This window comes from Dreissena polymorpha, chromosome 3 (assembly GCF_020536995.1).
Source record: "Dreissena polymorpha isolate Duluth1 chromosome 3, UMN_Dpol_1.0, whole genome shotgun sequence".
NCBI classification, from domain to species: Eukaryota; Metazoa; Mollusca; class Bivalvia; order Myida; family Dreissenidae; genus Dreissena; species Dreissena polymorpha.
In genome coordinates this window covers 67,192,688-67,213,527 of record NC_068357.1, presented here as the reverse complement: position 1 = coordinate 67,213,527, position 20,840 = coordinate 67,192,688, and the positions used below count along the sequence as shown (strand labels likewise).

The 20,840-nt window shown below is 33.3% G+C and overlaps 3 protein-coding genes and 2 long non-coding RNA genes across 6 annotated transcripts in view; 2 read left to right on the top strand and 3 right to left on the bottom strand.

The window, feature by feature from the left end:
• LOC127874575 (uncharacterized) overlaps window positions 1-20,840 on the top strand; it is a 207,673-nt gene that overhangs the window by 104,435 nt on the left and 82,398 nt on the right. The window lies entirely within an intron of this gene.
• LOC127874580 (uncharacterized) overlaps window positions 1-20,840 on the top strand; it is a 194,855-nt gene that overhangs the window by 91,617 nt on the left and 82,398 nt on the right. The gene's annotated exons all lie outside the window — the stretch shown is intronic.
• The window catches only part of LOC127874588 (uncharacterized), a 30,448-nt gene that overhangs the window by 4,606 nt on the left and 5,002 nt on the right, over window positions 1-20,840 (bottom strand). The window lies entirely within an intron of this gene.
• Window positions 5,767-7,921, bottom strand: LOC127874578 (uncharacterized). Its single transcript, XM_052418974.1, has 2 exons — window positions 7,644-7,921; window positions 5,767-7,232 (listed from the first exon to the last, which is right to left on the bottom strand). Exons 1-2 carry the CDS (start codon window positions 7,843-7,845, stop codon window positions 6,028-6,030), a joined length of 1,407 nt encoding a protein of 468 aa, XP_052274934.1. The 5' UTR covers window positions 7,846-7,921; the 3' UTR covers window positions 5,767-6,027.
• Window positions 13,193-15,719, bottom strand: LOC127874591 (uncharacterized). The gene is made up of 2 exons (XR_008047007.1): window positions 14,751-15,719; window positions 13,193-13,927 (listed from the first exon to the last, which is right to left on the bottom strand). It is a non-coding gene; the product is annotated as an uncharacterized LOC127874591 (long non-coding RNA).

Below are 20,840 nucleotides of genomic sequence, written 5' to 3'. Positions count from 1 at the left end.
CACTATCTTATTAGCTCAATACACAGGCACCTGGCTACTGTACTGGAAAAATTGGATTTACTGCCAAAATAACTGATTTCATTTATTGCTAAATTGTTGTGTACCTTAAAAAAACTTCAATAAATAGTTAACGCTCTACCATTGTCTTATATTTATACCATTTGAAAAAGTTAATGACAATTATTGCAAGCATCCGTTTTATTTACCATTATTATTTTAAATACGCGTTCAATGGCAAATAATACAGGTAAAATCATTATTTGATGTGGATATCAGTACAGTTAATAAATGTTAATAAATGTCTATATATTCTAAGCATAGCATACGCAATTGTATAATTCCGAACTAATATAATTTACTTAAATATGATCTAGCTAGAATCAACATCAACATGGATCAACATCACCGTTGTACTTTTTATTTAGTTTTCAGTAATCTGTCCTTGAAATAGAGGTAGCCTTATTAAAGACAGCGCTAAGTGTGAAAGTGGAGATTAAGAAATAAGATCTATTGCATCGCACTGGCGGTATAGCCTGTAGTCTTAAATAAGACACATTTAAGACATGGATAAAATACAATTATGACACATATGAATCTTTCATTTCTTCAAAAAATAAGCACGTAGTCACATATAAATAAGACACATTTAAGACACATAAACAATATGAATAAGACACATTTGAATCTTTCATTTCTTAAAAAAAGCATGTGAATCTTTAGAATACAATATAAAATAACATGTATTACTGACACATTATTTTCAAACAACATGTTTAATTAAAAAAATGTATCAGTACAATACTCAATATCTTTTTACAATGAATTTAACAAGTTTTCTTTAATGACCGATTCATCAAAGAAACACAAATTCCCAACCATTAACAACATGTTCAATTTAAAAAAAAATGTTTCCGTACAATACTCAATATCCTTAAAAAATATTGCTCAAAAATCTGTTTTACTATATAACGTCTGGCATTTTTACCTTTGGCATTTTTACCTATGGCATTTTTACCACTTTACCTCTGGCACTTTTACCGCTGGCATTTTTACCTATGGCATTTTTACCGCACACCATATAAATGGGTATCAAAAAGTAAATTTCAGTAGCGTTAAAGATATCATAGCAAATTCAATAAGTATACTGTATTGATATGACAGAAATTAAAATTCAAGTATGAAATGTGTCCACTTTATCAAATTCTAGTATTTAAATGGGTCCAGTTTATAAAACTTCTTGTATTGAAATTGGTCCACATTCTCAATGGTATCGTATACAAATGGATATGCTTTAAAAAAAAATCTTGTATCAAAATGGGTCTACTTTATCAGAGTTCCAATATAAAAATGGGTCACATTCCCCCCCCCCCCCACCGGGTTTAATGTCCAGGTGTTTGTTACCCCTCACAGCAATTGCTAGGGAAGGGGCGCTACATCTTGTTCGGATTTAAATAATTTTAATGTTTAAGTGGTCATTATTTTATGTTATTTTCTATTGATGCAAAGAAATACTTAAATTACTTCCCAAAATGTATAATATATTATAACATCATTATTTTTTTTGCAAGCATTCCCCACACATTTGGCAACGTCAATATGGTGAAATAATCAAAAATAATATTTTCATGATATTGTTGAAAACACAATAAGAATCTTTTATTGACATACCATATATATATATCGCTCAAATCAGCCAATGGAATAAATGAAGTGTCTTTATTTGTGTCTAGCCGCAGGAAATTTTATTGGACAGTCTGTCTTACAAAGGTCAGGTAAGGTAAAAAGCTGGCTTAGACAGCTTCCACGAGAAAGTACAATTGAAACATATACATGTAACTGTTAAGCATGTGCTAATTATAGCAAAAAAACAAAACCTGCATATTTAATTGGCTCTGGAGATAATCTGTCTACTGGGGTCGGTGATGTCCCCCAATAGCTTATCTTATTAGTTAATTTATAAACTGCAGTGTGATAGCTCTTATAATGAAGTGAAGCAAAATGTCTATGTCACAAAAGAATGTTACTCTCAGTTGCAACTGGGCAAACATGTGGTCAATAACTCGAAAAAAAAATCAATGAAATTAATGATTTTAACTTATTTTTTAACATGATTAATGTTTTTTTCATTGATATATTATTAATTGGTAATCAACCAAAGTGATCAAATTAATTACAAATGTATTAATTCATGCATTTAATAATATTTGGGCTTCTAGACCCTTTATCAACCACTGTTCATCTATAAAAAAAAATCCTATTCTTATTAAGGGTGTCATGATACGCTCCCCTTCATTACTATACGTATCGCGGTACAGTGTGTACGATACAATACGTAATGGGATACGTATTGTCAGATGGAAACAACATACAAACCATTTTAAATAATTTTTTCAATTTTCTTTAAAGACCTCTACATACATTCATTTTTTTAATTTGTAAAAAATGTTTTTTATTTTAAATTCATGATTACAAAATTTGTCATTTAAAAATGTGATATGAGATGATATTGGGAGAATTTCCGTTAACATTGATCCAATTACTGTGCCACATATTTTATTGATTGCGCCAATGAAATCTTTCTTGCCGCGTATTGTAACAACATCCAAACATTTAAAGTTTACTTGGCGCGTTGGCGCATATGAAAAATGCTGTACCGTACCATACGCACTTGAAGGCATATCATGCACCGTACTGAGAGGAGACTATTACGATATACTGTCCCACAGAGTACCGTGACACCCTTAATGGGGAACTTTAGTGGATTATCTTCCCCTGTCTAGCAGGTGCCCGTAAAGGTGGCGCTGTTGTCGAATAGGTCTATTGTTCTTTCCAATTGTTTACTTCCGCATATTTTGACAAGCGATTAACCGAGTTAGACACAATCTTTTACAATAATTTTATGATAGTTTATACGATAAGTCTTAAACTATGGCTTCACAATTTAGCAGTTTATCTTTAGGACAACTTCGCACAGAATTAAGAAAGAGAAATGCAAAGTTATCTGGACGAAAAAAGGAATTAATCGAGAGGTAATGTGAAACCATTTTTTAATTTGATTCATGTCGTGAAAATTCCTGCGCGGTCTTTTCTAAAAACCAAATCAGTTTAAAGGCTTTAAAAACATACATACAGGATTCATTCTTTTATTATTTACATCACTGTTTGAAAGGTTTATTGTTAAATATCTTATTTACAAGTTAATGTAAATTCTGTTAAAAGGTTGGGTGGGGAAATGTACATGTATACTTCTGTTGTTGTTTAGAAGACAAAACTTTTTACAACAGCACCCACCCATGTTCTTTATTAAATTTAGGGGACTCTATGAATGTGTAGGGGTCTATGCTGAGTATGTATTACTCTTTGTTCTGACGCATAAGTTTTTGTTTATACAAGTTTTTTTTAATGTTTACTGAAAGTGAAAAATTGTTGTATGTTCATATTTGATCTTTCAGACTTGAAGCATATGATCGCAATCAGAACTTTAACAACTGCGAGGAGCTTATGCCAGAGTTTCGAATGCAAATTCCAGCCACCAGTTGCTACAAAGATGTCAACACCGACATGAAGATGGCCCCGTTTGACCGTGAGCAGGCGAATGCATATATGGAACGGTTTGGAGTTGAGTTCGACCAAGTGGTGACTTCTTTGTATGGTGACAAGTTCTTGTTGTACCTTAGGATGTTTTCTTCAGAAAAGTTGTGCTATGTAAAAAGTTCATGTAGGGCAGAAATGAAAAAGAAAATTGATTATGTCGTTGACATTACATTCACCAAACATGGCTTTGTGCATGAGGCACAGTGTGAATGTGGTGCTGGTGAAGGTCCGTTCGGACATTGTAAACATATAAGGACTGTTCTGTATGCGTGTGTGAAATTTGTTCAATCCGGAGAAGTTAAGGTGGAATCATCTTGTACCCAACAGCTTCAGTCTTTCCACAAATCGAAGAAACACACAGGATCCCCGGTAAAGGCTCGAGACCTCAAGATAGGTGGAGCTGAGATTTGTAATATTGCAGACTTTGACCCCAGGCCTAGTCAGTTTAGAAATGCTGCCAATTACAAAGACCATTTCTACAACACATGTATGAATTTTGCTACAATATCAAAAACTCCAATTTTTCAAACTTTCGAGCCAGCAAATATGTACGCTTATAGCAATGATCACGACTATTTCAGTACGTCACATGAACAGAACTTTCTAAACCTCAACAAAATTACCAAAATAACATCAGAAGAGTGTGAATGTATTGAAGAACAGACGAGGGGACAAAATACCATTGATCGATGGCATGAGGAGCGTGGAAAGCGCATTCAGTCCTCAAACCGAATCTGTGCTGCGACAGAAAAGACAAGTTTAGTTGGATTGGCCTCAACAATAGTGCAGGGACAAGTTGTGAGGCAAAATGAAGCGATGCGACATGGATGCAAGTATGAAAAAACTGCGATACACATTTATGAGAGTGCAAGGAATGTTAAAGTCAAGTCTTGTGGCATAACGGTTTCACGGACACACCCATTTCTAGGGGCATCTCCAGATGGAATTGTAAATAAAGACTTGATAGTTGAGGTGAAATGCCCATTCAGTGCTATAAATAAAGAGATTTCCTCAGTGACAGTGCCATATCTTAAGGATGTGAACGGTAAACTCAAATTGAGTGCAAAACATCCTTATTATTATCAGATTCAGGGCCAGTTGTTTTGTTCGGAACGCAAGTACTGTGACCTGATCGTTTATACATTGACTGACATAAAGTACATAAGGGTACACAAAAATGAGGACTTCATTTCACAGATGCTGTTAAAACTTGAACATTTCTTTGAGAATTATTTTAAGACTGAATTGTTGAAAAAGTTGTATTACAAGGATGTTTAAAATAAGTTCCCTGCATGTGTAAATACTTTTGTTACCATGTTTCTTGTAGTTCCTGGTTTGGTTCTAAAATATTTGTTTGACTATTATATGTGTTATACAATGCATTGTATTAGAAATAAATATTTGTTTTTAAAAATTTGTTTTTTCAACAGTTCGCTTCTAAAAACCATATTGTCAGGATTATTATTTTATGATGATGAGAGAATTGTATACTTGTAAAGTGGAACCCGTCTCATGAACTGACTAATATTACTACTCGTGAACACCTTGAAATTGGGAAAAATGCGTCGTGAACTCTTCGAATTAGGAAATTAGCGTATTTGATTTTTTGCTTACATATACCTTAAAATTAAAAATAACTGTACCAAGTTGTTAATATTATATTTACTTTAAGGTTCTAGCCATAGAGCGCAATAAGTTAATTAATTTAAGTTCATTAATCCTTACGGCGCGGCAACCAAAATTTTAAGGCCTTTGCAAACAGTTTGGATCCATATGAGACGCCACAGAACGTGGCGTCTCATCAGGATCCAAACTGTTTGCTATTCTGATAGTATTCTTTGAAAAAAAATCGAAAAATGCAAATTTTATAAATTCAGCAGACGACATTTTAGCAGATGAAAATTTTTCCAGCAAGCAAAGGGTTAAAAACAAACAATGTACCCTTCATTTGGGAAATATGTAATTTTCCCTAGATTGGGAAAGTGCTGTTTGAGGTACTTTACAAAGGAGCGTCGACTCACATACCGTTAATCATTTCAGGTCAAAACTGTTCTTAGCCTTGACAGTTCACATACATTTTGGCTTTTTAAAAGATGGGAAATTAACAAAACACTATTTAAGAACTTTATTAAGCAATCACATGTAATACATCAACCTAAACTAAAGAAATGAAAACTATAAAAAAAACAGTCTTCCAATCACATGTCCATTAGCTTAATTACTCTCATTACATGTACTTCTTAACACTCATAACCAGAGCGCACATCTGACATATTTTTTGCAGAATGTTTATTGACAATACAAATTTGACATTTTAATCCTCTTAGCTGCATACAAAACTTTGATTGTAGCTATTCTTTGAGCATATGTAGACACTATGCCATTCCTGAAATTACATAGCATGAAACAAACAAAAATTATCTCTGATGACAACTAAGTCTCTGTGCTAGTCAAAGGTTCAGTTAAAATTTTGTATGTTTTTCCTAGCCCAATAATTCTTTCTACATGAACACGTTTACTTGAAATTTTTCTATCTTTAATAGCAGTTTCATTCGAAATTCTATTTTGCTTCTTAAAAAAGGTTGGTATATTGATATGCACATCATGTGGTGCAAAAATGTCCTGCACATTGAAACCTTTATCAGCCATTATACTGTCACTTTTGGAACAAAGCCTGGTCAGTGAACTCCGTTCAACTATTTGCCTATCACTTGTAGCACCCCCATAGGCTGGAGACACATAAGAAATAAGACCGCCAGGGGTACTGCCAACCAAAACCTTAACTGTATTTCGGTTCTTGTAAGTCGAAAAAGTGGCTTGTTGAGCTGTTGGATTCTTCGGCTTTTTAATTGGGCACTCAGTACCATCAATTATAACCCGTGTTTTGGGGTACAGTCTCTTGAAGCTGCTTGGAGCAAAATAGTGGACTAAAGTTTGTGATGGCCAAATGTTAATTTCTTTCCACTGTTTTTCCATGAACAAGACCCACGTAATGAAAATGTTTGACACAACACTTTCCGAAACATTAAATAATCGCGACAGTTCAAAGTTTGTCATGTGTCGCCTTAATTTAATCAACGTAATAAAAAATTGATCAGCAACACTTATACTTGTTATAGAATGATACACATAATTAAGATGGTATGCTGCTGGTCCGAGTGTGTTCAAAACAAAAAAGAACTTCATGTAATTTTCGAGTCCAGTGTAGAAATGAACAGCAGCTTCATCATCCTCGAACTTGTTGATGCTAAATGCAAGTGTAGTTGTTGTTTGTATTGCCGCATCTTCCGTTTCACACTCTGTTTGTACAAATGAGTCCATAAATGTCACCTTTTCATCTGTGATCGAGATTATTTGCTCGACACATTCCTGCTGTGTCACAACTTCTTCGCTAGCACCCACATCGATATCAGAGGTAACAATGTCAATTTTTGTGGCAATGTACTCTGGTTCAAAGCTTGTGTTTTCACCAGACTGTTCCATATTTGTTACATCTTCAAACAGCTTACGTTTCCGGTTTTCTCTTTCTAGACGACGTTCCTTTCTCTCCTGGCTCTTAGCAATAGTCGCCTTGTTCGTCCAGGAAAAAATACTAGGGACAGCTGTTTTTCGCAATGCCCGCTTACGTCTTTCATTTCCTGGAAAAACAGTATGCCATAAACAAATGCATGTATGAATTTGCTGCAGATTTTGTTAATGGATTACAGAATGAGTAAACAGAAAAAAGTCTGCCTTATTACACCAAAATATAGTGTTAATTTATTACCAGCAATATGTCAATATCACATAATGCATATTAAATAAATCAACAAAATAACATTGTGTAGCAGTACTGTCATTGGTGATAGAAAATATATGAAAAATAAGCCTGGAAACAAATACATTTAGACTTTTAGTATATACATGTACACGTTCACCATGTCCATACACTTAAAATGATATATTTGCCACGATTATCTAATGGAGAGAAAACACAAATTCAGCATTATAAGCGTAATATGTTTTTGCATTTGTGATGTTTTTCAACATAAATTAAACAAACAACCTACCTGCATATGTTATTGTGTGGTAATCATCTTCGGTGAAGTGGTTTTCACACACGTACGAGTATTCGGATGGAGTCCAGATTTCGAACTTTGTTTTCACCCGTCGAATAGCTTGTACCCATGCTGCTTGACGTTGTTTGTCTTTCGGGAACTTGTGTCGACCTTTTCGTGAACAAAAGGGAACGCAACACATGGTTTGAGGCATTATTTTATGTTTCTATTGTCAAGCTGTCAAACGCTTCGCTGAATAACAATGGCGATAACTTAATGATAAAATCCGAACATATCCGCATAGAGGAACCTACTCGACCAGAGCGCCACCTATATCGGAAAACAGGGGACATTACTCACTAAAGTCGCTCATTCTTATCCTATTAACTTGCACAAAAAAGAAAGATGCATGGTACTGCAAGATTATTGCATTTGATGTTCATGGGCATTTGAAAAGTGCGGTCACTCATTCAACTTCTATCAGAAAGGAAAGAAAATGCCAGAGTCTCTCCACTGGTGCAGAAGTTGCATGAATTGCTTTTTCAAAATGTAACTTGTATACATGGGTTAACATGGTTCACTAAAATTCTCATGAAATCAATTATTTGACTGATTACTTAACTGTTCCCACACCTAATTAAGCTCCAACACTTATTTTTTGCATAAATGCAGATCATCAATGCAATAGACTGTATTCGGAACTCAACTAATCGTTAGGTACAATAAACTTTTTACCATTATGACCCTACTGTCACATGAATATTCTGGTACCGTACTTACTTAGTTTGAACAAGACTATTTCCAAGCAATATAAGTCCAATACCGATGAAACTCCACCATTTTCAGCAATATTTCTAGTCTATTTGTTGCCATACCAATCAGAATTATTGACATTGGAACACAATGAATTGACATGCATAATCTCCATGTTGCCTTCTATCCATGTTTCAAGTTTCATGAAAAAATATGTAGAACTTTAAAAATTATCGCAGGATCCACTATTTTCAGCAATATTTATAATCTATTTGTTGCCATCGCAACCATAATTCTTGATGTAGGAACAAAATGAATTGACGTGCATAATCTCCATATTGCCATCTATCCATATTTTCAAGTTTCATGAAAAAATATGAAGAACTTTTAAAGTTATCACAGGATCCAGAAAAGTGTGACTGACTGACTGACTGACAGACAGAGCAAAAACCATAAGTCCCCTCCATTTTCACCTGTAGGGGGAATAACAATACGCATTCCCGTGGATCTAGGTCAATTTTATTTGTACCTCATGTAAATTAGTGGAAAAACCAGTTGTAGGCAAGTTCCAAATAAGAACTATTGTTCAGACTTAATCCCTTTAAATACCCCTCGGACCGAGAGCTATCAGAGATCTACACCACTTGAGTAATTAACTACATGAGAAGTTGGCAAGTGTCTGATGTTGTTAATGTGTCATTTGTCTTCATGAATTGAAATTGAATCTGCTTTTTGGTCAAAAGTAATCATAATCATAAAATAATAATGAGTAATGACCTCTTGTAGAGGTAATCTATAAAATTATTATTTAAGTAATACAAAAGCTATAATTAATGATCAATCCATGATTAATGAAAAAAGTAATCAATTAATAATCATGATGATAACAGATTAACAATTATGATTACCCCATGTCTGCTACTGGCAACTTATTGAAAATATAACCCCATTTCTCAGGTAAAAAGTTTTATCAACTCATCAAATAATTATGAAATGGTATTTGTACTAAATACTTCACGTAAAAATGAAAGTTAGATTATAATTTGACATTTGCACAACAGTAGATAGCAGCTTGTGCTTCAGTGATGTGAGACACAAAGAAACTATTATCAAGCATGTGCAATACCCTTAATGTTTTGAAGCATATTTAATTTGCATGAAATGTACAACTCTTTTATCTTGAAATAATTAATGAGAAAATCAGAGCTTCCCTTGACATACTTTTTTGTATCTTCATCACACCCTAGGGTGAATTAAAAAGAGCCAAAACAAAAACACAATTTCTGATAGAATATTGGAAATAGTGTCACAAAGCATTTGGAGAGAATGTTCAAAAGAAATTGTAAATCAGGGCTCGAAATTAACACTCGCACACTCGCAAAATGCCAGTGAAAAATACTGATTAGGAGTTAAGTTTTAAGCCACTAGTATTTTTTTGCGAGTACATAAATAGTGGGAAAAAAACTAGTAATATAAATGCACTCGACGTCATGAACGCTAAACCGTAGCAGGGCTCGAAATTAACACTCGCACACTCGCAAAATGCGAGTAAAAAATACCGAATGCGAGTCAAGTTTTAAGCCACTAGTATTTTTTTGCAAGTAAATAGTGAAAAGAAATGAGTAGGTATAATGCTGCTCGACACATGATCACTAAATCTTAGGTCAATTTATAGAACGCCCAAGAACCCTTATGCGTAAGCGCACACCTTGTATGTAGACTGGTATATACAGACACGCGGATGGTATTGGTACAAAGGAAGTGAAACAGTCGACTATTCACACATGTTCATTGAAGCGAAAAATAACTTGTCACTTTATTCCCACAGACGGAAATAACACAAAATATACATAATACAAAAGATAAAGCAAAGTTAACCGTTTAGTTAGAAAAAACAGATTTTAAATCCTTCTATGAAAACAGTGAATTAGTGGAAAAAATAAATTAAAATAAGACTAAAACTTGTTATAGATGAAGATGGTCAATCAACCTAATGTGGGCCCTTGTGGTACAAGGAACTGATATCTTTGTATGGTTGCAGAAATAAAATGTGTATACATGTTAAGTACTTTTATTTTGTTTAAATAGAACTAAACTAAAAACCAAGGGTTTTTTATGTTTCCATCAAAATTTGCGAAATGTTTTTGATTTTGCGAGTTGGTATTAAAGCTGCTCGCAATTTTTTGCAAGTAGAAAAAAAAGTTAAATTCGAGCCCTGCGTTTGTAAATTTATAGAACGTCTGAATACCTGTATGCGGAAGCGCACACCTTGTATGTAGACTGGTATACTTATAGTACAGATTCGAGGATAGTATTGGAACAAAGAACGTGAAACAGTTGACTATTCACATTTGTTCATTGAACTTGAACAGACATGGCGTCGAAGCCAAACATAATTAGTTTCTTTTTGCCTACAGACGGAAAAAAAATACGAAAGATGAAGTAAAGTTAACCGTTGATTTGTATTTTGGTGACGTCGCACTCAACACACGATATCATAGCTGATTTTTTTCAATATTTGAAAAGTTTTAAACCCATTAAAAATATCCCAAACTGACACTTAAACTTTGTTTTCTGAGTGAACACGACACACTTATATTCGAAAACAATGCCCTTATGGTCCAAGGAACTGATATATTTGTATGATTGCAGAAATAAAATGTGTATGTTAAGAACTTTTGATTTTGTTTTAATAGTACTAAATTAATGTCCGAACTTTTTTATGTTTCCTGCAAAATTTGCGAGACTGTTTTTGATTTTGCGAGTTGGTATTAAAGCAGCTCGCAATGTTTTGCAAGTAGAAAAAAAGTTAATTTTGAGCCCTGTAAATACATTTTAAATGTTTATTTATGGATTATGATGAACAATTTAATGATCAGATTCAATATAAAAAGTGCTTATGAAATGCTGGGAACAAATTAAAATGAATGTTGCCTGATTGAAATCCCATTGTGGTTTTTCCAGAGACTGTTTATCATCTTTGATGTGAGGTGTGAGCATTTAGAAGCCCTTAAATCAATTGAAAGTCTGTCACATTGAATCTTAAATTATGATACTGAATATTGAATTGTGTAAAAGGTCCCTTTTTTGGGCTGGACTAAATGACTGCCAACTTATGACATTGAACAACAAGTTTTACTGTAAAGTGTCAAATGAGCAGTACAACAATTGGCCCAGTGACACCCCATTTGCACAAATATTTGTTTGGTACTTTTTCAATCATTTTTAACCCTAGCATTATAACTCCTTAGTAAACTCCTAACAACAAGTATCGTTGAAAGCGATGGATGCTCCCCGATGATGCGCTTTGTCAATCTATGTGTTAATAACCACCTAAAAAAATATATTATTAGCCTCGGTGACCTTGACCCCAAATGACATCAAGCGTCATCAAAAGTTAGAGGTCTATATATGTAAGGTACCTACATGCCAAATATGTAAGAGATCAGTAAAATATTGAAGGCGCTATGAAAAACTGTAACAAAAGTGTGACGGAAAAATATATAATTAGCCTCGGTGACCTTGACCTTTAACCCAGTGACCTAAAAACTCATCAAAAGGTAGAGGTCCATGCAAGGTACCTACATGCCAAATATGAAAGAGATCGGTAAAGTAGTGAAGGCGGATGGCCCTATGAGAAACTGTAACAAAAGCGTGACGGAAAATCTATTATTAGCCTCGGTGACCTTGACCTTAAACCCAGTGACCTTAAACCTCATCAAAAGGTAGAGGTCCATGCAAGGTACCTTCATGCCAAATATGAAAGAGATCAGTAAAGTAGTGAAGGCCCTATAAGAATCTGTAACAAAAGCATGACAGAAAATCTATTATTAGGCCTCTGTGACCTTGACCTTGAACCCAGTGACCTCAAACCTCATCAAAAGGTAGAGGTACATGCAAGGTACCTTAGACATGCCAAATATGAAAGAGATCGTAAAGTAGTGAAGGCCCTATGAGAAACTGTAACAAAAGCGTGACAGAAAATCTATTATTAGCCTCGGTGACCTTGACCTTGAACCCAGCCCTTCTCGAAAAAGTGCACTAAATGCGCATTTAATGCGCATTAAATGCACATTAAATGCGCATTTAATGCGCATGTTATTGGCACCGTATTTTTTGCTTAACAAGTGCATTTTAATCTGTTAAAAAAAACACTTTTTACTAGTGTGTTTATACATTTAAGTGTATTTTTTTTCCACGAAATAATACACTTAAGTGCGTTTATTATGATAATAAGTGCGCTTAAGTTTATTTTTAAGTGCATTTATACACTTGAGTGTATTTTAAGACATACAAATAATACACTTCATGGTCAAAGTAAATTTTTTAAAGCGCATTTATACACTTGAGTGCATTTCCAGTCATTCAAATAATACACATTACAGAATTAAAAGCAAATTATTTAAGCGCATTAATACACTTGAGTGCATTTCCAGTCATACAAATAATACACTTCATTGAGTATTCAAAGTGAATTTTTGTAAGCGCATTAATACACTTGAGTGCATTTCCACTGATACAAATAATACACCTTACAAAATTGAAAGTGAATTTTTTTAAGCGCATTAATACACTTGAGTGCATTCCCGGTCATACAAATAATACACCTTACAATATTAAAAGTGAATTTTTAAGCGCATTTATACACTTGAGTGCATTTTCAGTCATACAAATGATACACTTTTTGAAGTGTTGGAAGTGAATTTTTTAAGCACATTATACGCTCAAGTGTACTTTTCATCACTTCAAATTAATATGCTTAAAAATTAACCAAATTTGAAAAAAAAACCAGCATTTTGAAGTCAGCATTCATTCTTTAAATGAAAGGTTAGTGTAAACACATACATAAAAAACAAAAAGTACAATTCAATAGATAAATACACACTTTTATTAGAATGTTAAACCTTAAAAAACAAAAACAAATGTTACATATCTACATAAAAGAGAGGATTCAAACGGGCTATTGCCTATCTGGAATTAACAATTGAAAATATCAAGCTCATACCAGTGATTTTTCTCCCCCCTGATTATCGGTAACTGATTAACAGCCAAATACAGGTGGTTTCCACTTCAAAAATATTAAAGATTTCCCCTCCTTAAGCTGAAATGTTTTCCCTATCATTTACTAGATTTTTATATATTACATTAATTCCTTTTTAATATGGACAAAAGCAGTACATTTAATTCAATCATATTCTGGATCCTAATATATGATAAATGAACAGTATTCATGAAATTTATATAAATCTATACCTTATTTTTAAGATCTTCCTTTTTTTGTTCATTATTGCGCTTAAACATGCCCTTCTGAGAGCCAGTACGTACAGGTTGTTTTGAATTTCCAAAGAAAATCACTGCATACATGCTGACAATATTTAGCAGCTTAGCCCCTGTCACTATATTTGTTGTTATACACTGTTTCTTACAAAGAATGCATTCATAAACAACCCTTTATAGAGCACTTCACCAGCTGATCAGGTCTGAATACTACTGTCATGGTCTGCGAGGCGCTTCTCGTGCATGATCTCATTTGAGATCAGGTCCTGAAAGATATTTTATAATGTAAGTGTTAAATATTGCTGTTATGGTAATCTTGTTCAACAGTTGCTATAAATATCATAAATTTAAATCAAAACAAGTTTGTTGGCTTGTTGTTTTTGTTTGTTTATTTTTGCAATTTTAATCTCGTGATCACATGTGACTTAAAGGTGCCTTTTCACAGATTTTGGCATTTTTTAACTTATTCATTAAATGCTTTATATCGATAAATGTAAACATTGGATCGTAAAAGCTCCAGTAAAAAATCAAGAATAAAAATAAAAAAAGGAAAAGAACATTGCCCGGACCAGGTTTCGAACCAGTGACCCCTGGAGTCCTGCCAGAGTCCTGAAGTAAAAACGCTTTAGCCTACTGAGCTATTCCGCCGAGTACACTTCCTCAACGTATTTTATACCTTATATAAGCAATCTTCGTAGTTTCACAAAATTTAACGACAAAAACAGAACTCTCCAAATTATTCAATCGTTTCGCGTTGCAACGCTTTATAATTTTTAGGTTTTAAAATCGTCAAAAGATGCATATAATGGCTATATTAGACCATGGTAAATGTTCAGTATTACTGTTTCCTCACAAATATCATAACTAAAACGAAAATTTGCGAATCTGAAACAACTTTTTTCAATTTTGTCAATTTACCAAAGCGTGAAAAGATCCCTTTAACGCTTTTCATAAATAATTTAAAGAAATTACGTTTGATAGAAAATACTGTTAATAAATGTACTAATATATGTGGTCTCCTTTGGCTGTGTGGACTGGTCGGAAGTGTGACTTCTTTGAATTGCAATAACCTTTATTATATAGTTTTACCTCTCAACAAATCCATCTTTTCTTGGTCAAGGACAAGCTACAGGGCACAGTTTCCCACTCCTGTTCCCCTCAAGTTGGCCTGGTATACATGTCCAAACATCAGGTAGTCCCCTTTTTGCTCCCTTTTTTGGCAGGCGATGATGCACATTCTGTCCAATGGATCTTCCGATCAATGTAAATTTCACCTTGGGGTTTAACCTTCAAATATAAAATATTAAAGTTCTGATTAAATATGGGGGAAAGAAATCTGTTCATAAATGACAAGAAATAGGTATAAATAAATTTTAAGATGACAATAACCATAAAATACAGCCATAATAATTCAAATGGTGTTTTTTTCCTTAAAATTGCATTACATTTACTCATCCAGTTACATTTTCCAGTGACAATACATAAATATGATAATGATCATAATTAATTTAAATAAAAAGAGATGCAGAAATGAAAATACAAACCTGTTACAGCTGTTCTTCAGCATTCCAAAAAAACAAAAACGGCAGTTGTTGATCACTTTAACCACCCACTTTGAATCTTCTTTGCAACAAACTTATTGTTGATTTACACATTGTAGTAAATACACATTGTTTTCATCACACAATAGTTCATGTGCTGAAAGAATTTCAAGACATTTGACACTAGAATTAATGTTGCTGAATTATACCTAAAAATTTAGCTCAATTTAAGTTGCTGAAACCAAATTGTTTACAAAAATAACTTCCTGTGCTCCAAATAACTTTCTGTGCTCCAACCAATCAAAAGTGGTTTGTTTTCAAATAGATGGTCCCAGAACCAATCAAAATTCTATAAACACCCCTTTGTTTTGGCTAGATGGAGCACTGATAGGGATTAGTGTTTATGATGCTAATTGATCTCTTATCTGATCCTGATCTTATCTGATATTTATTGAATAATACACAGCACACTTAGCATATTATATTTAATTGTGAATAGTTCAATATAACATACTGAATGGTGTTAGGAAATAAATATAATATTATAAATATTATTTAAATTGTCTTTTAAAATGTATGTTAATAGTCAATGTGGTAGACATTAATTAAATTGGGGTTAAATATCAGTGTAAGAAAGTTCAAATACTTGTTTTTTATGTTGTGAAGATATAATTGATTCTCGCAAGACCACATAATTTTTTTGACACTTTCAATATTTTTAATTATTTACCCACAGCCTGATTTAGTTGTACTTTTCCCTTTAAAAGCTGCTCTACTGATTCACATATTTTATGAGCAGACAAATTGTAATAATAAGACCATAAACATTATGTGAAGATAAAAAAGAATTCAGTACAATCCTATTAAACACTATATCTCTGTCCTTTAACTTCAGTTATTTGCTATAGAGTTGCTCTTTTTTATGAAGATGCACTAAAACTACACTTGTACAGAAAGAATATTTTTTTTGCAAATCAGAAGATACACTAATATGCACAAAAAATGCACTTCATTGAAAAAATGCACTTATTGCATAAAAAGATGCACTTTGTCTACAGAAGATACACTAAAAGTACAGTAAAATACACTTAAAGATAATGAAAATACAGAAAAAATGCACTTTAGTGCACTTAATTATGAAAAAAATGCAGAAAAAATACACTTTTCGGTAAAAATGCAGAAAAAATACACTTTTTAAAGCGTATTTTGTTAAAAAGTGTATTTTATTTTGAGAAGGGAGTGACCTCAAACCTCATCAAAAGGTAGAGGTCCATGCAAGGTACCTACATGCCAAATATGAAAGAGATCGGTAAAGTGTTGAAGGCGCTATGAGAAACCGTAACAAAAGTGTGACGGAAAGAAGGAAGGAAGGAAGGACAAACTGGCCACTATATGCTCCGCCAAAATTTTATTTCGGGAAGCATAAAAATATAACACTTGTTTAACCCTTTCCCACACAAAAGCAAAGTGGAAGTGGCTATGTGCAAACAGCATAACTTCAGAACAGCCTGTGAATAAAATGCAGGCTGTTCAGGTTTTATGCTGTTTGCTGCTCATCAGTATCTAAGGGTTGGAAATGAAGCCTTTAAAACTTGGATCTAGTAAGAAAGGTCTTGAATTAAATATAACTTTCTAAGTGACTACAAATGCGTCAAAATACGTATCTAAGGGGTAAAGGGATAAACAAAAAGTAAGGATTTGTAGTAAAAAACGAAGAAGATTGCCAGTAGTATTACAAACAAATAAAACTATGTATTTAAAACTGATAATATTGTCTTTGTGAAATTAATCTGCAGATTCATTAGCCAATTGTTCTCAATAATTAAATCAAATACAACTGATAGATTTACCATGCCAACACATTGTTTAAAACAATTATTATAATACTTGTTTTCCTCAATAAAAAAACAACCTATTTCGTCTTCATTTAAAATTAATAAAAAAACCTCAAATCTCAAGATTGTTTGACCTGGAGATAATAAGATATTTGTGTGGAGTGTGTCCTTCAGCTTATCAGTTACTGTGTTACTGATTGTAATCTAATAAAGCGTGGGTGACTGTGCTCTCTAGGGGTCTAAGGTGACAAAATAAGATAAGACTGGATGCATGTATTTAAGAGGGCATAAGGCACTATTTGGATTTTTTAAATTAATAAATGACATTAAATAAAAATGGAAACTAACAAACTAACAGCTCATAGATTATGGGCATTCAATAGTGGTGATATTATATTGTTAGCAAAAAACAACTGCATTTATTTATCAAAAAGAAACTTAACACATAAAATTGTCTATTTGGTATCTGAAAAATCTTTTCTTGCTGAAATTGTGATGTGCACACCATCAATGCATTTGGTTACGTAATATCCCATATTTCTACGAATTCACTGATGGTATTGACACAACTTACATGTAACTGTAACAATAATAAATATTATTAATAATTATAATGCGAAAAAGTTTCCATCGTAGATTTTCATTTACAAGTAATTGATCGCCTGATAATAAAAGCCAATTTGGTGCAGTCACACCAGCAACAAGTATTTGATTTCCATTCTGGGACCAGGGTCCATGTAAATTGTTTCGGAGGTAACAATACAATATAGGTGGAGCTAAAATTAGGTACTCTGGTTGATCCACATGGCACATGACCATGTCAACTTTAAAATATGTTTTTTCAGTGAGTCAGAGATTAATGCATAGAATTAAGCTCTTAATATTGAAAATTTTCCCACATTTTGAGTCTTAACTGCAGGAGCTCCAGGTCAACACATTGTCATAAGCATGATAATACATATTCATCATCACACACTGTCATGTAATTATTCAGGTGAGGAAGGAACTAAGAAATAAAATATATGCACACATGCACACATTTGTTCACAACCTGTGGCTTTCAAGCCTAAAAGATGCAGCAGACGTAAACATCCTCAGGTGTGAAAAAATGATGTTCAATAAATTAAAAATAATCTACAGTAGATACACTTGATTAACCACACAGACGAAATCTACAGTACTGTAACGACACTTAAGCATGTGAATAATTTCATCATTGTTCAATTAATGGATTTTTTTCAACATTTGACCAACAAAATTTTTGTTGTAGTAAATACATTCAATACCAACAACAAAAAAATCAATTATAAAAGTGGATAACATTCATTAACCCTTTCAGTGCGGGAACCGAATTTTAAAGGCCTATGCAAAACGTGGCGTCTCATCAGGATCCAAACTGTTTGCTATTCTGATAGTATTCTTTGAAAAAAATCAAAGAAAATGCTAATTTTAGAAATTCAGCAGACGACGTTTTAGCAGACAACAAATTTCCCAGCATGCAAAGGGTTAAGGGGGCAGGGGATATATTTTTGCCCAAATTTCAAGTTCCGAAAGGCAGCAAACAGTCAAATCCATTTCATCAAAACAGAAAGTGACACAAGAACGCCTATTTGTGTCAGTGTCATAACATAGCGCTAAGGCAACATGCATTGAAAATAAAACCAAAGACAAGGCCAGCTTCTTCACTTGTGAAACTATTGCCCTTGATCTTCCCCCTGGAAGCGAGACAATTCACCCCCAAGACAATTGACATGACGCCTTATCTATGATCGCTCCGCCCACTAGAATTGATCCACCAATCAGCGATCGATTAATCGGGCGCACTCTTTAGCAACGACCTGTCCGCCATTTTCTAGACAAGCTACATGTTTAGGTTCACTTTTATTCCAACGAGTTTCTTTTGTTTTCCTCTTTAAAAAAACGATTAAAAATGGTTAAACGGTGTCAATGGGGATTATGTAACTCGGACAATCGATATCCTGACAGATTAGTTGGTGACATTGAATTTATTTCGTTTCCAAAGCGGAAATTTCCAACGAGGCAATGCGGTCTTGACAAGAGCGAGTGGAAGCTTCAAGAATTACCGAGATCCCGTTTATAGAACATTAATTTATTTCACAAACTTGAAATGTCATATAAGCAATAACTAAGCATTATTAAGTATGTATTATGTCACGTGTGCATGTAAAATAATTGAGAATTTTGGTACCCAATTCGTGTTACTTTACTACGAAATCCCCGTTAAAAATCGCGTTTCTGTGTGTGTCAGAAACAAGTGAAAACCATTTTGTTATTATTTTAATAAAGACGTATCGATAAATGCTATTGTAAAAGAGTTATTATTACTGATATTAGTTAACCAATAAATGAGGTAACTTCGGGGAAGTCGGTACCTGCGCGAGCGTCTGATATTGGTAGCCTTATTAATTTATAATAGCCTGACCGTATTCCATTTCGTACAACGCTAATTTTATATCAGACAATGTCCAAACTTACTGTGTTGTTTTTGCGCTTTAAATTATACTGATTGATAAATGTCCCATAAGCAATGTTTAATATGATTAATATCACTTTTATACGCAATAACATGTGGGATTGAGGTACCCACCTGGCGTCAGAAAGCGCATAAAAACTTCACCAAATTCCCAGTTATAAAGCGCTATTTCGTGTCAAATACACGGGTAGGAGGAATTTTCAGTAAAAATTTTGTTAATAACACGGGTAAATACCGGTGAAGTGTTAATTTATTGCAAATTCCACCATTACACGTAATAACGGGTTCGATTTCGGTAAGCGTGCAAGTGTTTGGGAGCGTGTTTAATGTACCGATTTACCCGTTATAAATAGCTGATGTTCTCTTTAATCGTATATTTTTTTTGCATTTGCAGAATAACTAAATTGCATCAACCCCTTTACAAGTGTAATATGGTGTTAAACAAGTCCATAAAATCATCCGGAATATCGCGTAAATCTATATGCAGTCTATAGGCAAAGAAGCCATTTTGGTGAAAGCTTGTCTAGGTTTTCTTCCCGCTGAGCCACGTGATTAAGTGGGCGGAGCAATCACTGATAAGGCGTCATGTCAATTCACCCCGAGGAGACAATTCACCCCCTAGACAATTCACCCCTGCTCCTGGACAATTTTTTTTTATCTTTTGCTGTTTGTTTAGGATTTAGTAATTACAAATATCTTTTTTCTAAGGATAGTTATTTGTATTCTTTTTTATTTTTATGAAGTTCTAATAAAAGCATATTAAGATGTTCTCAGAATTTCTTTCTTTTTTTCATAAAATTACTTGCAATTGAAACATAACTGTGCTTTTTATCTATTGATGTTTGTTTTTGTTATTAACAATATCTTATTATTAACAATATCTTATTATTGTTTTTATGTCATTAAATAATTTATTATGTGTTTATGTTTTATTTAAGATTGATTTTATTCATTAAAACAGTTTATATTTGTAAAAAGTGTATTAATAAATAATAATGGTATTGGATACATTATTTGGAAATAATCTAATTGTTTTATTTGATAAGTTATGCAAGATTTCGAAATTTTTATAAAATTACTATATTTATTTTTAAATGGGAAATATAATATAAAATATTTGTCACATAATCAGTCAACAAAGTAACAACACCTAAAAAACAACCTTTTTCACACCCATAAAGGTATCAATAAACAGATAATCTGTCAGGCATTTAGAGCTGATGAGGGTACTGATTATCTAATGGTAGATAAGGCTATTACTGATTGGGGTTGCTTAGAGATAAGGCTGTAGTATGGAATGAGTTAACAT

What these genes read in the sequence shown, in the direction of transcription:
- LOC127874578 (XM_052418974.1), bottom strand. Translation starts at nt 7,845, where the DNA reads ATGCCTCAAACCATGTGTTGCGTTCCCTTTTGTTCACGAAAAGGTCGA. An exon ending in CCACACAATAACATATGCAG is followed by an intron (nt 7,233 to 7,643) that starts GTAGGTTGTTTG and finishes CTGTTTTTCCAG; the next exon opens with GAAATGAAAGACGTAAGCGG.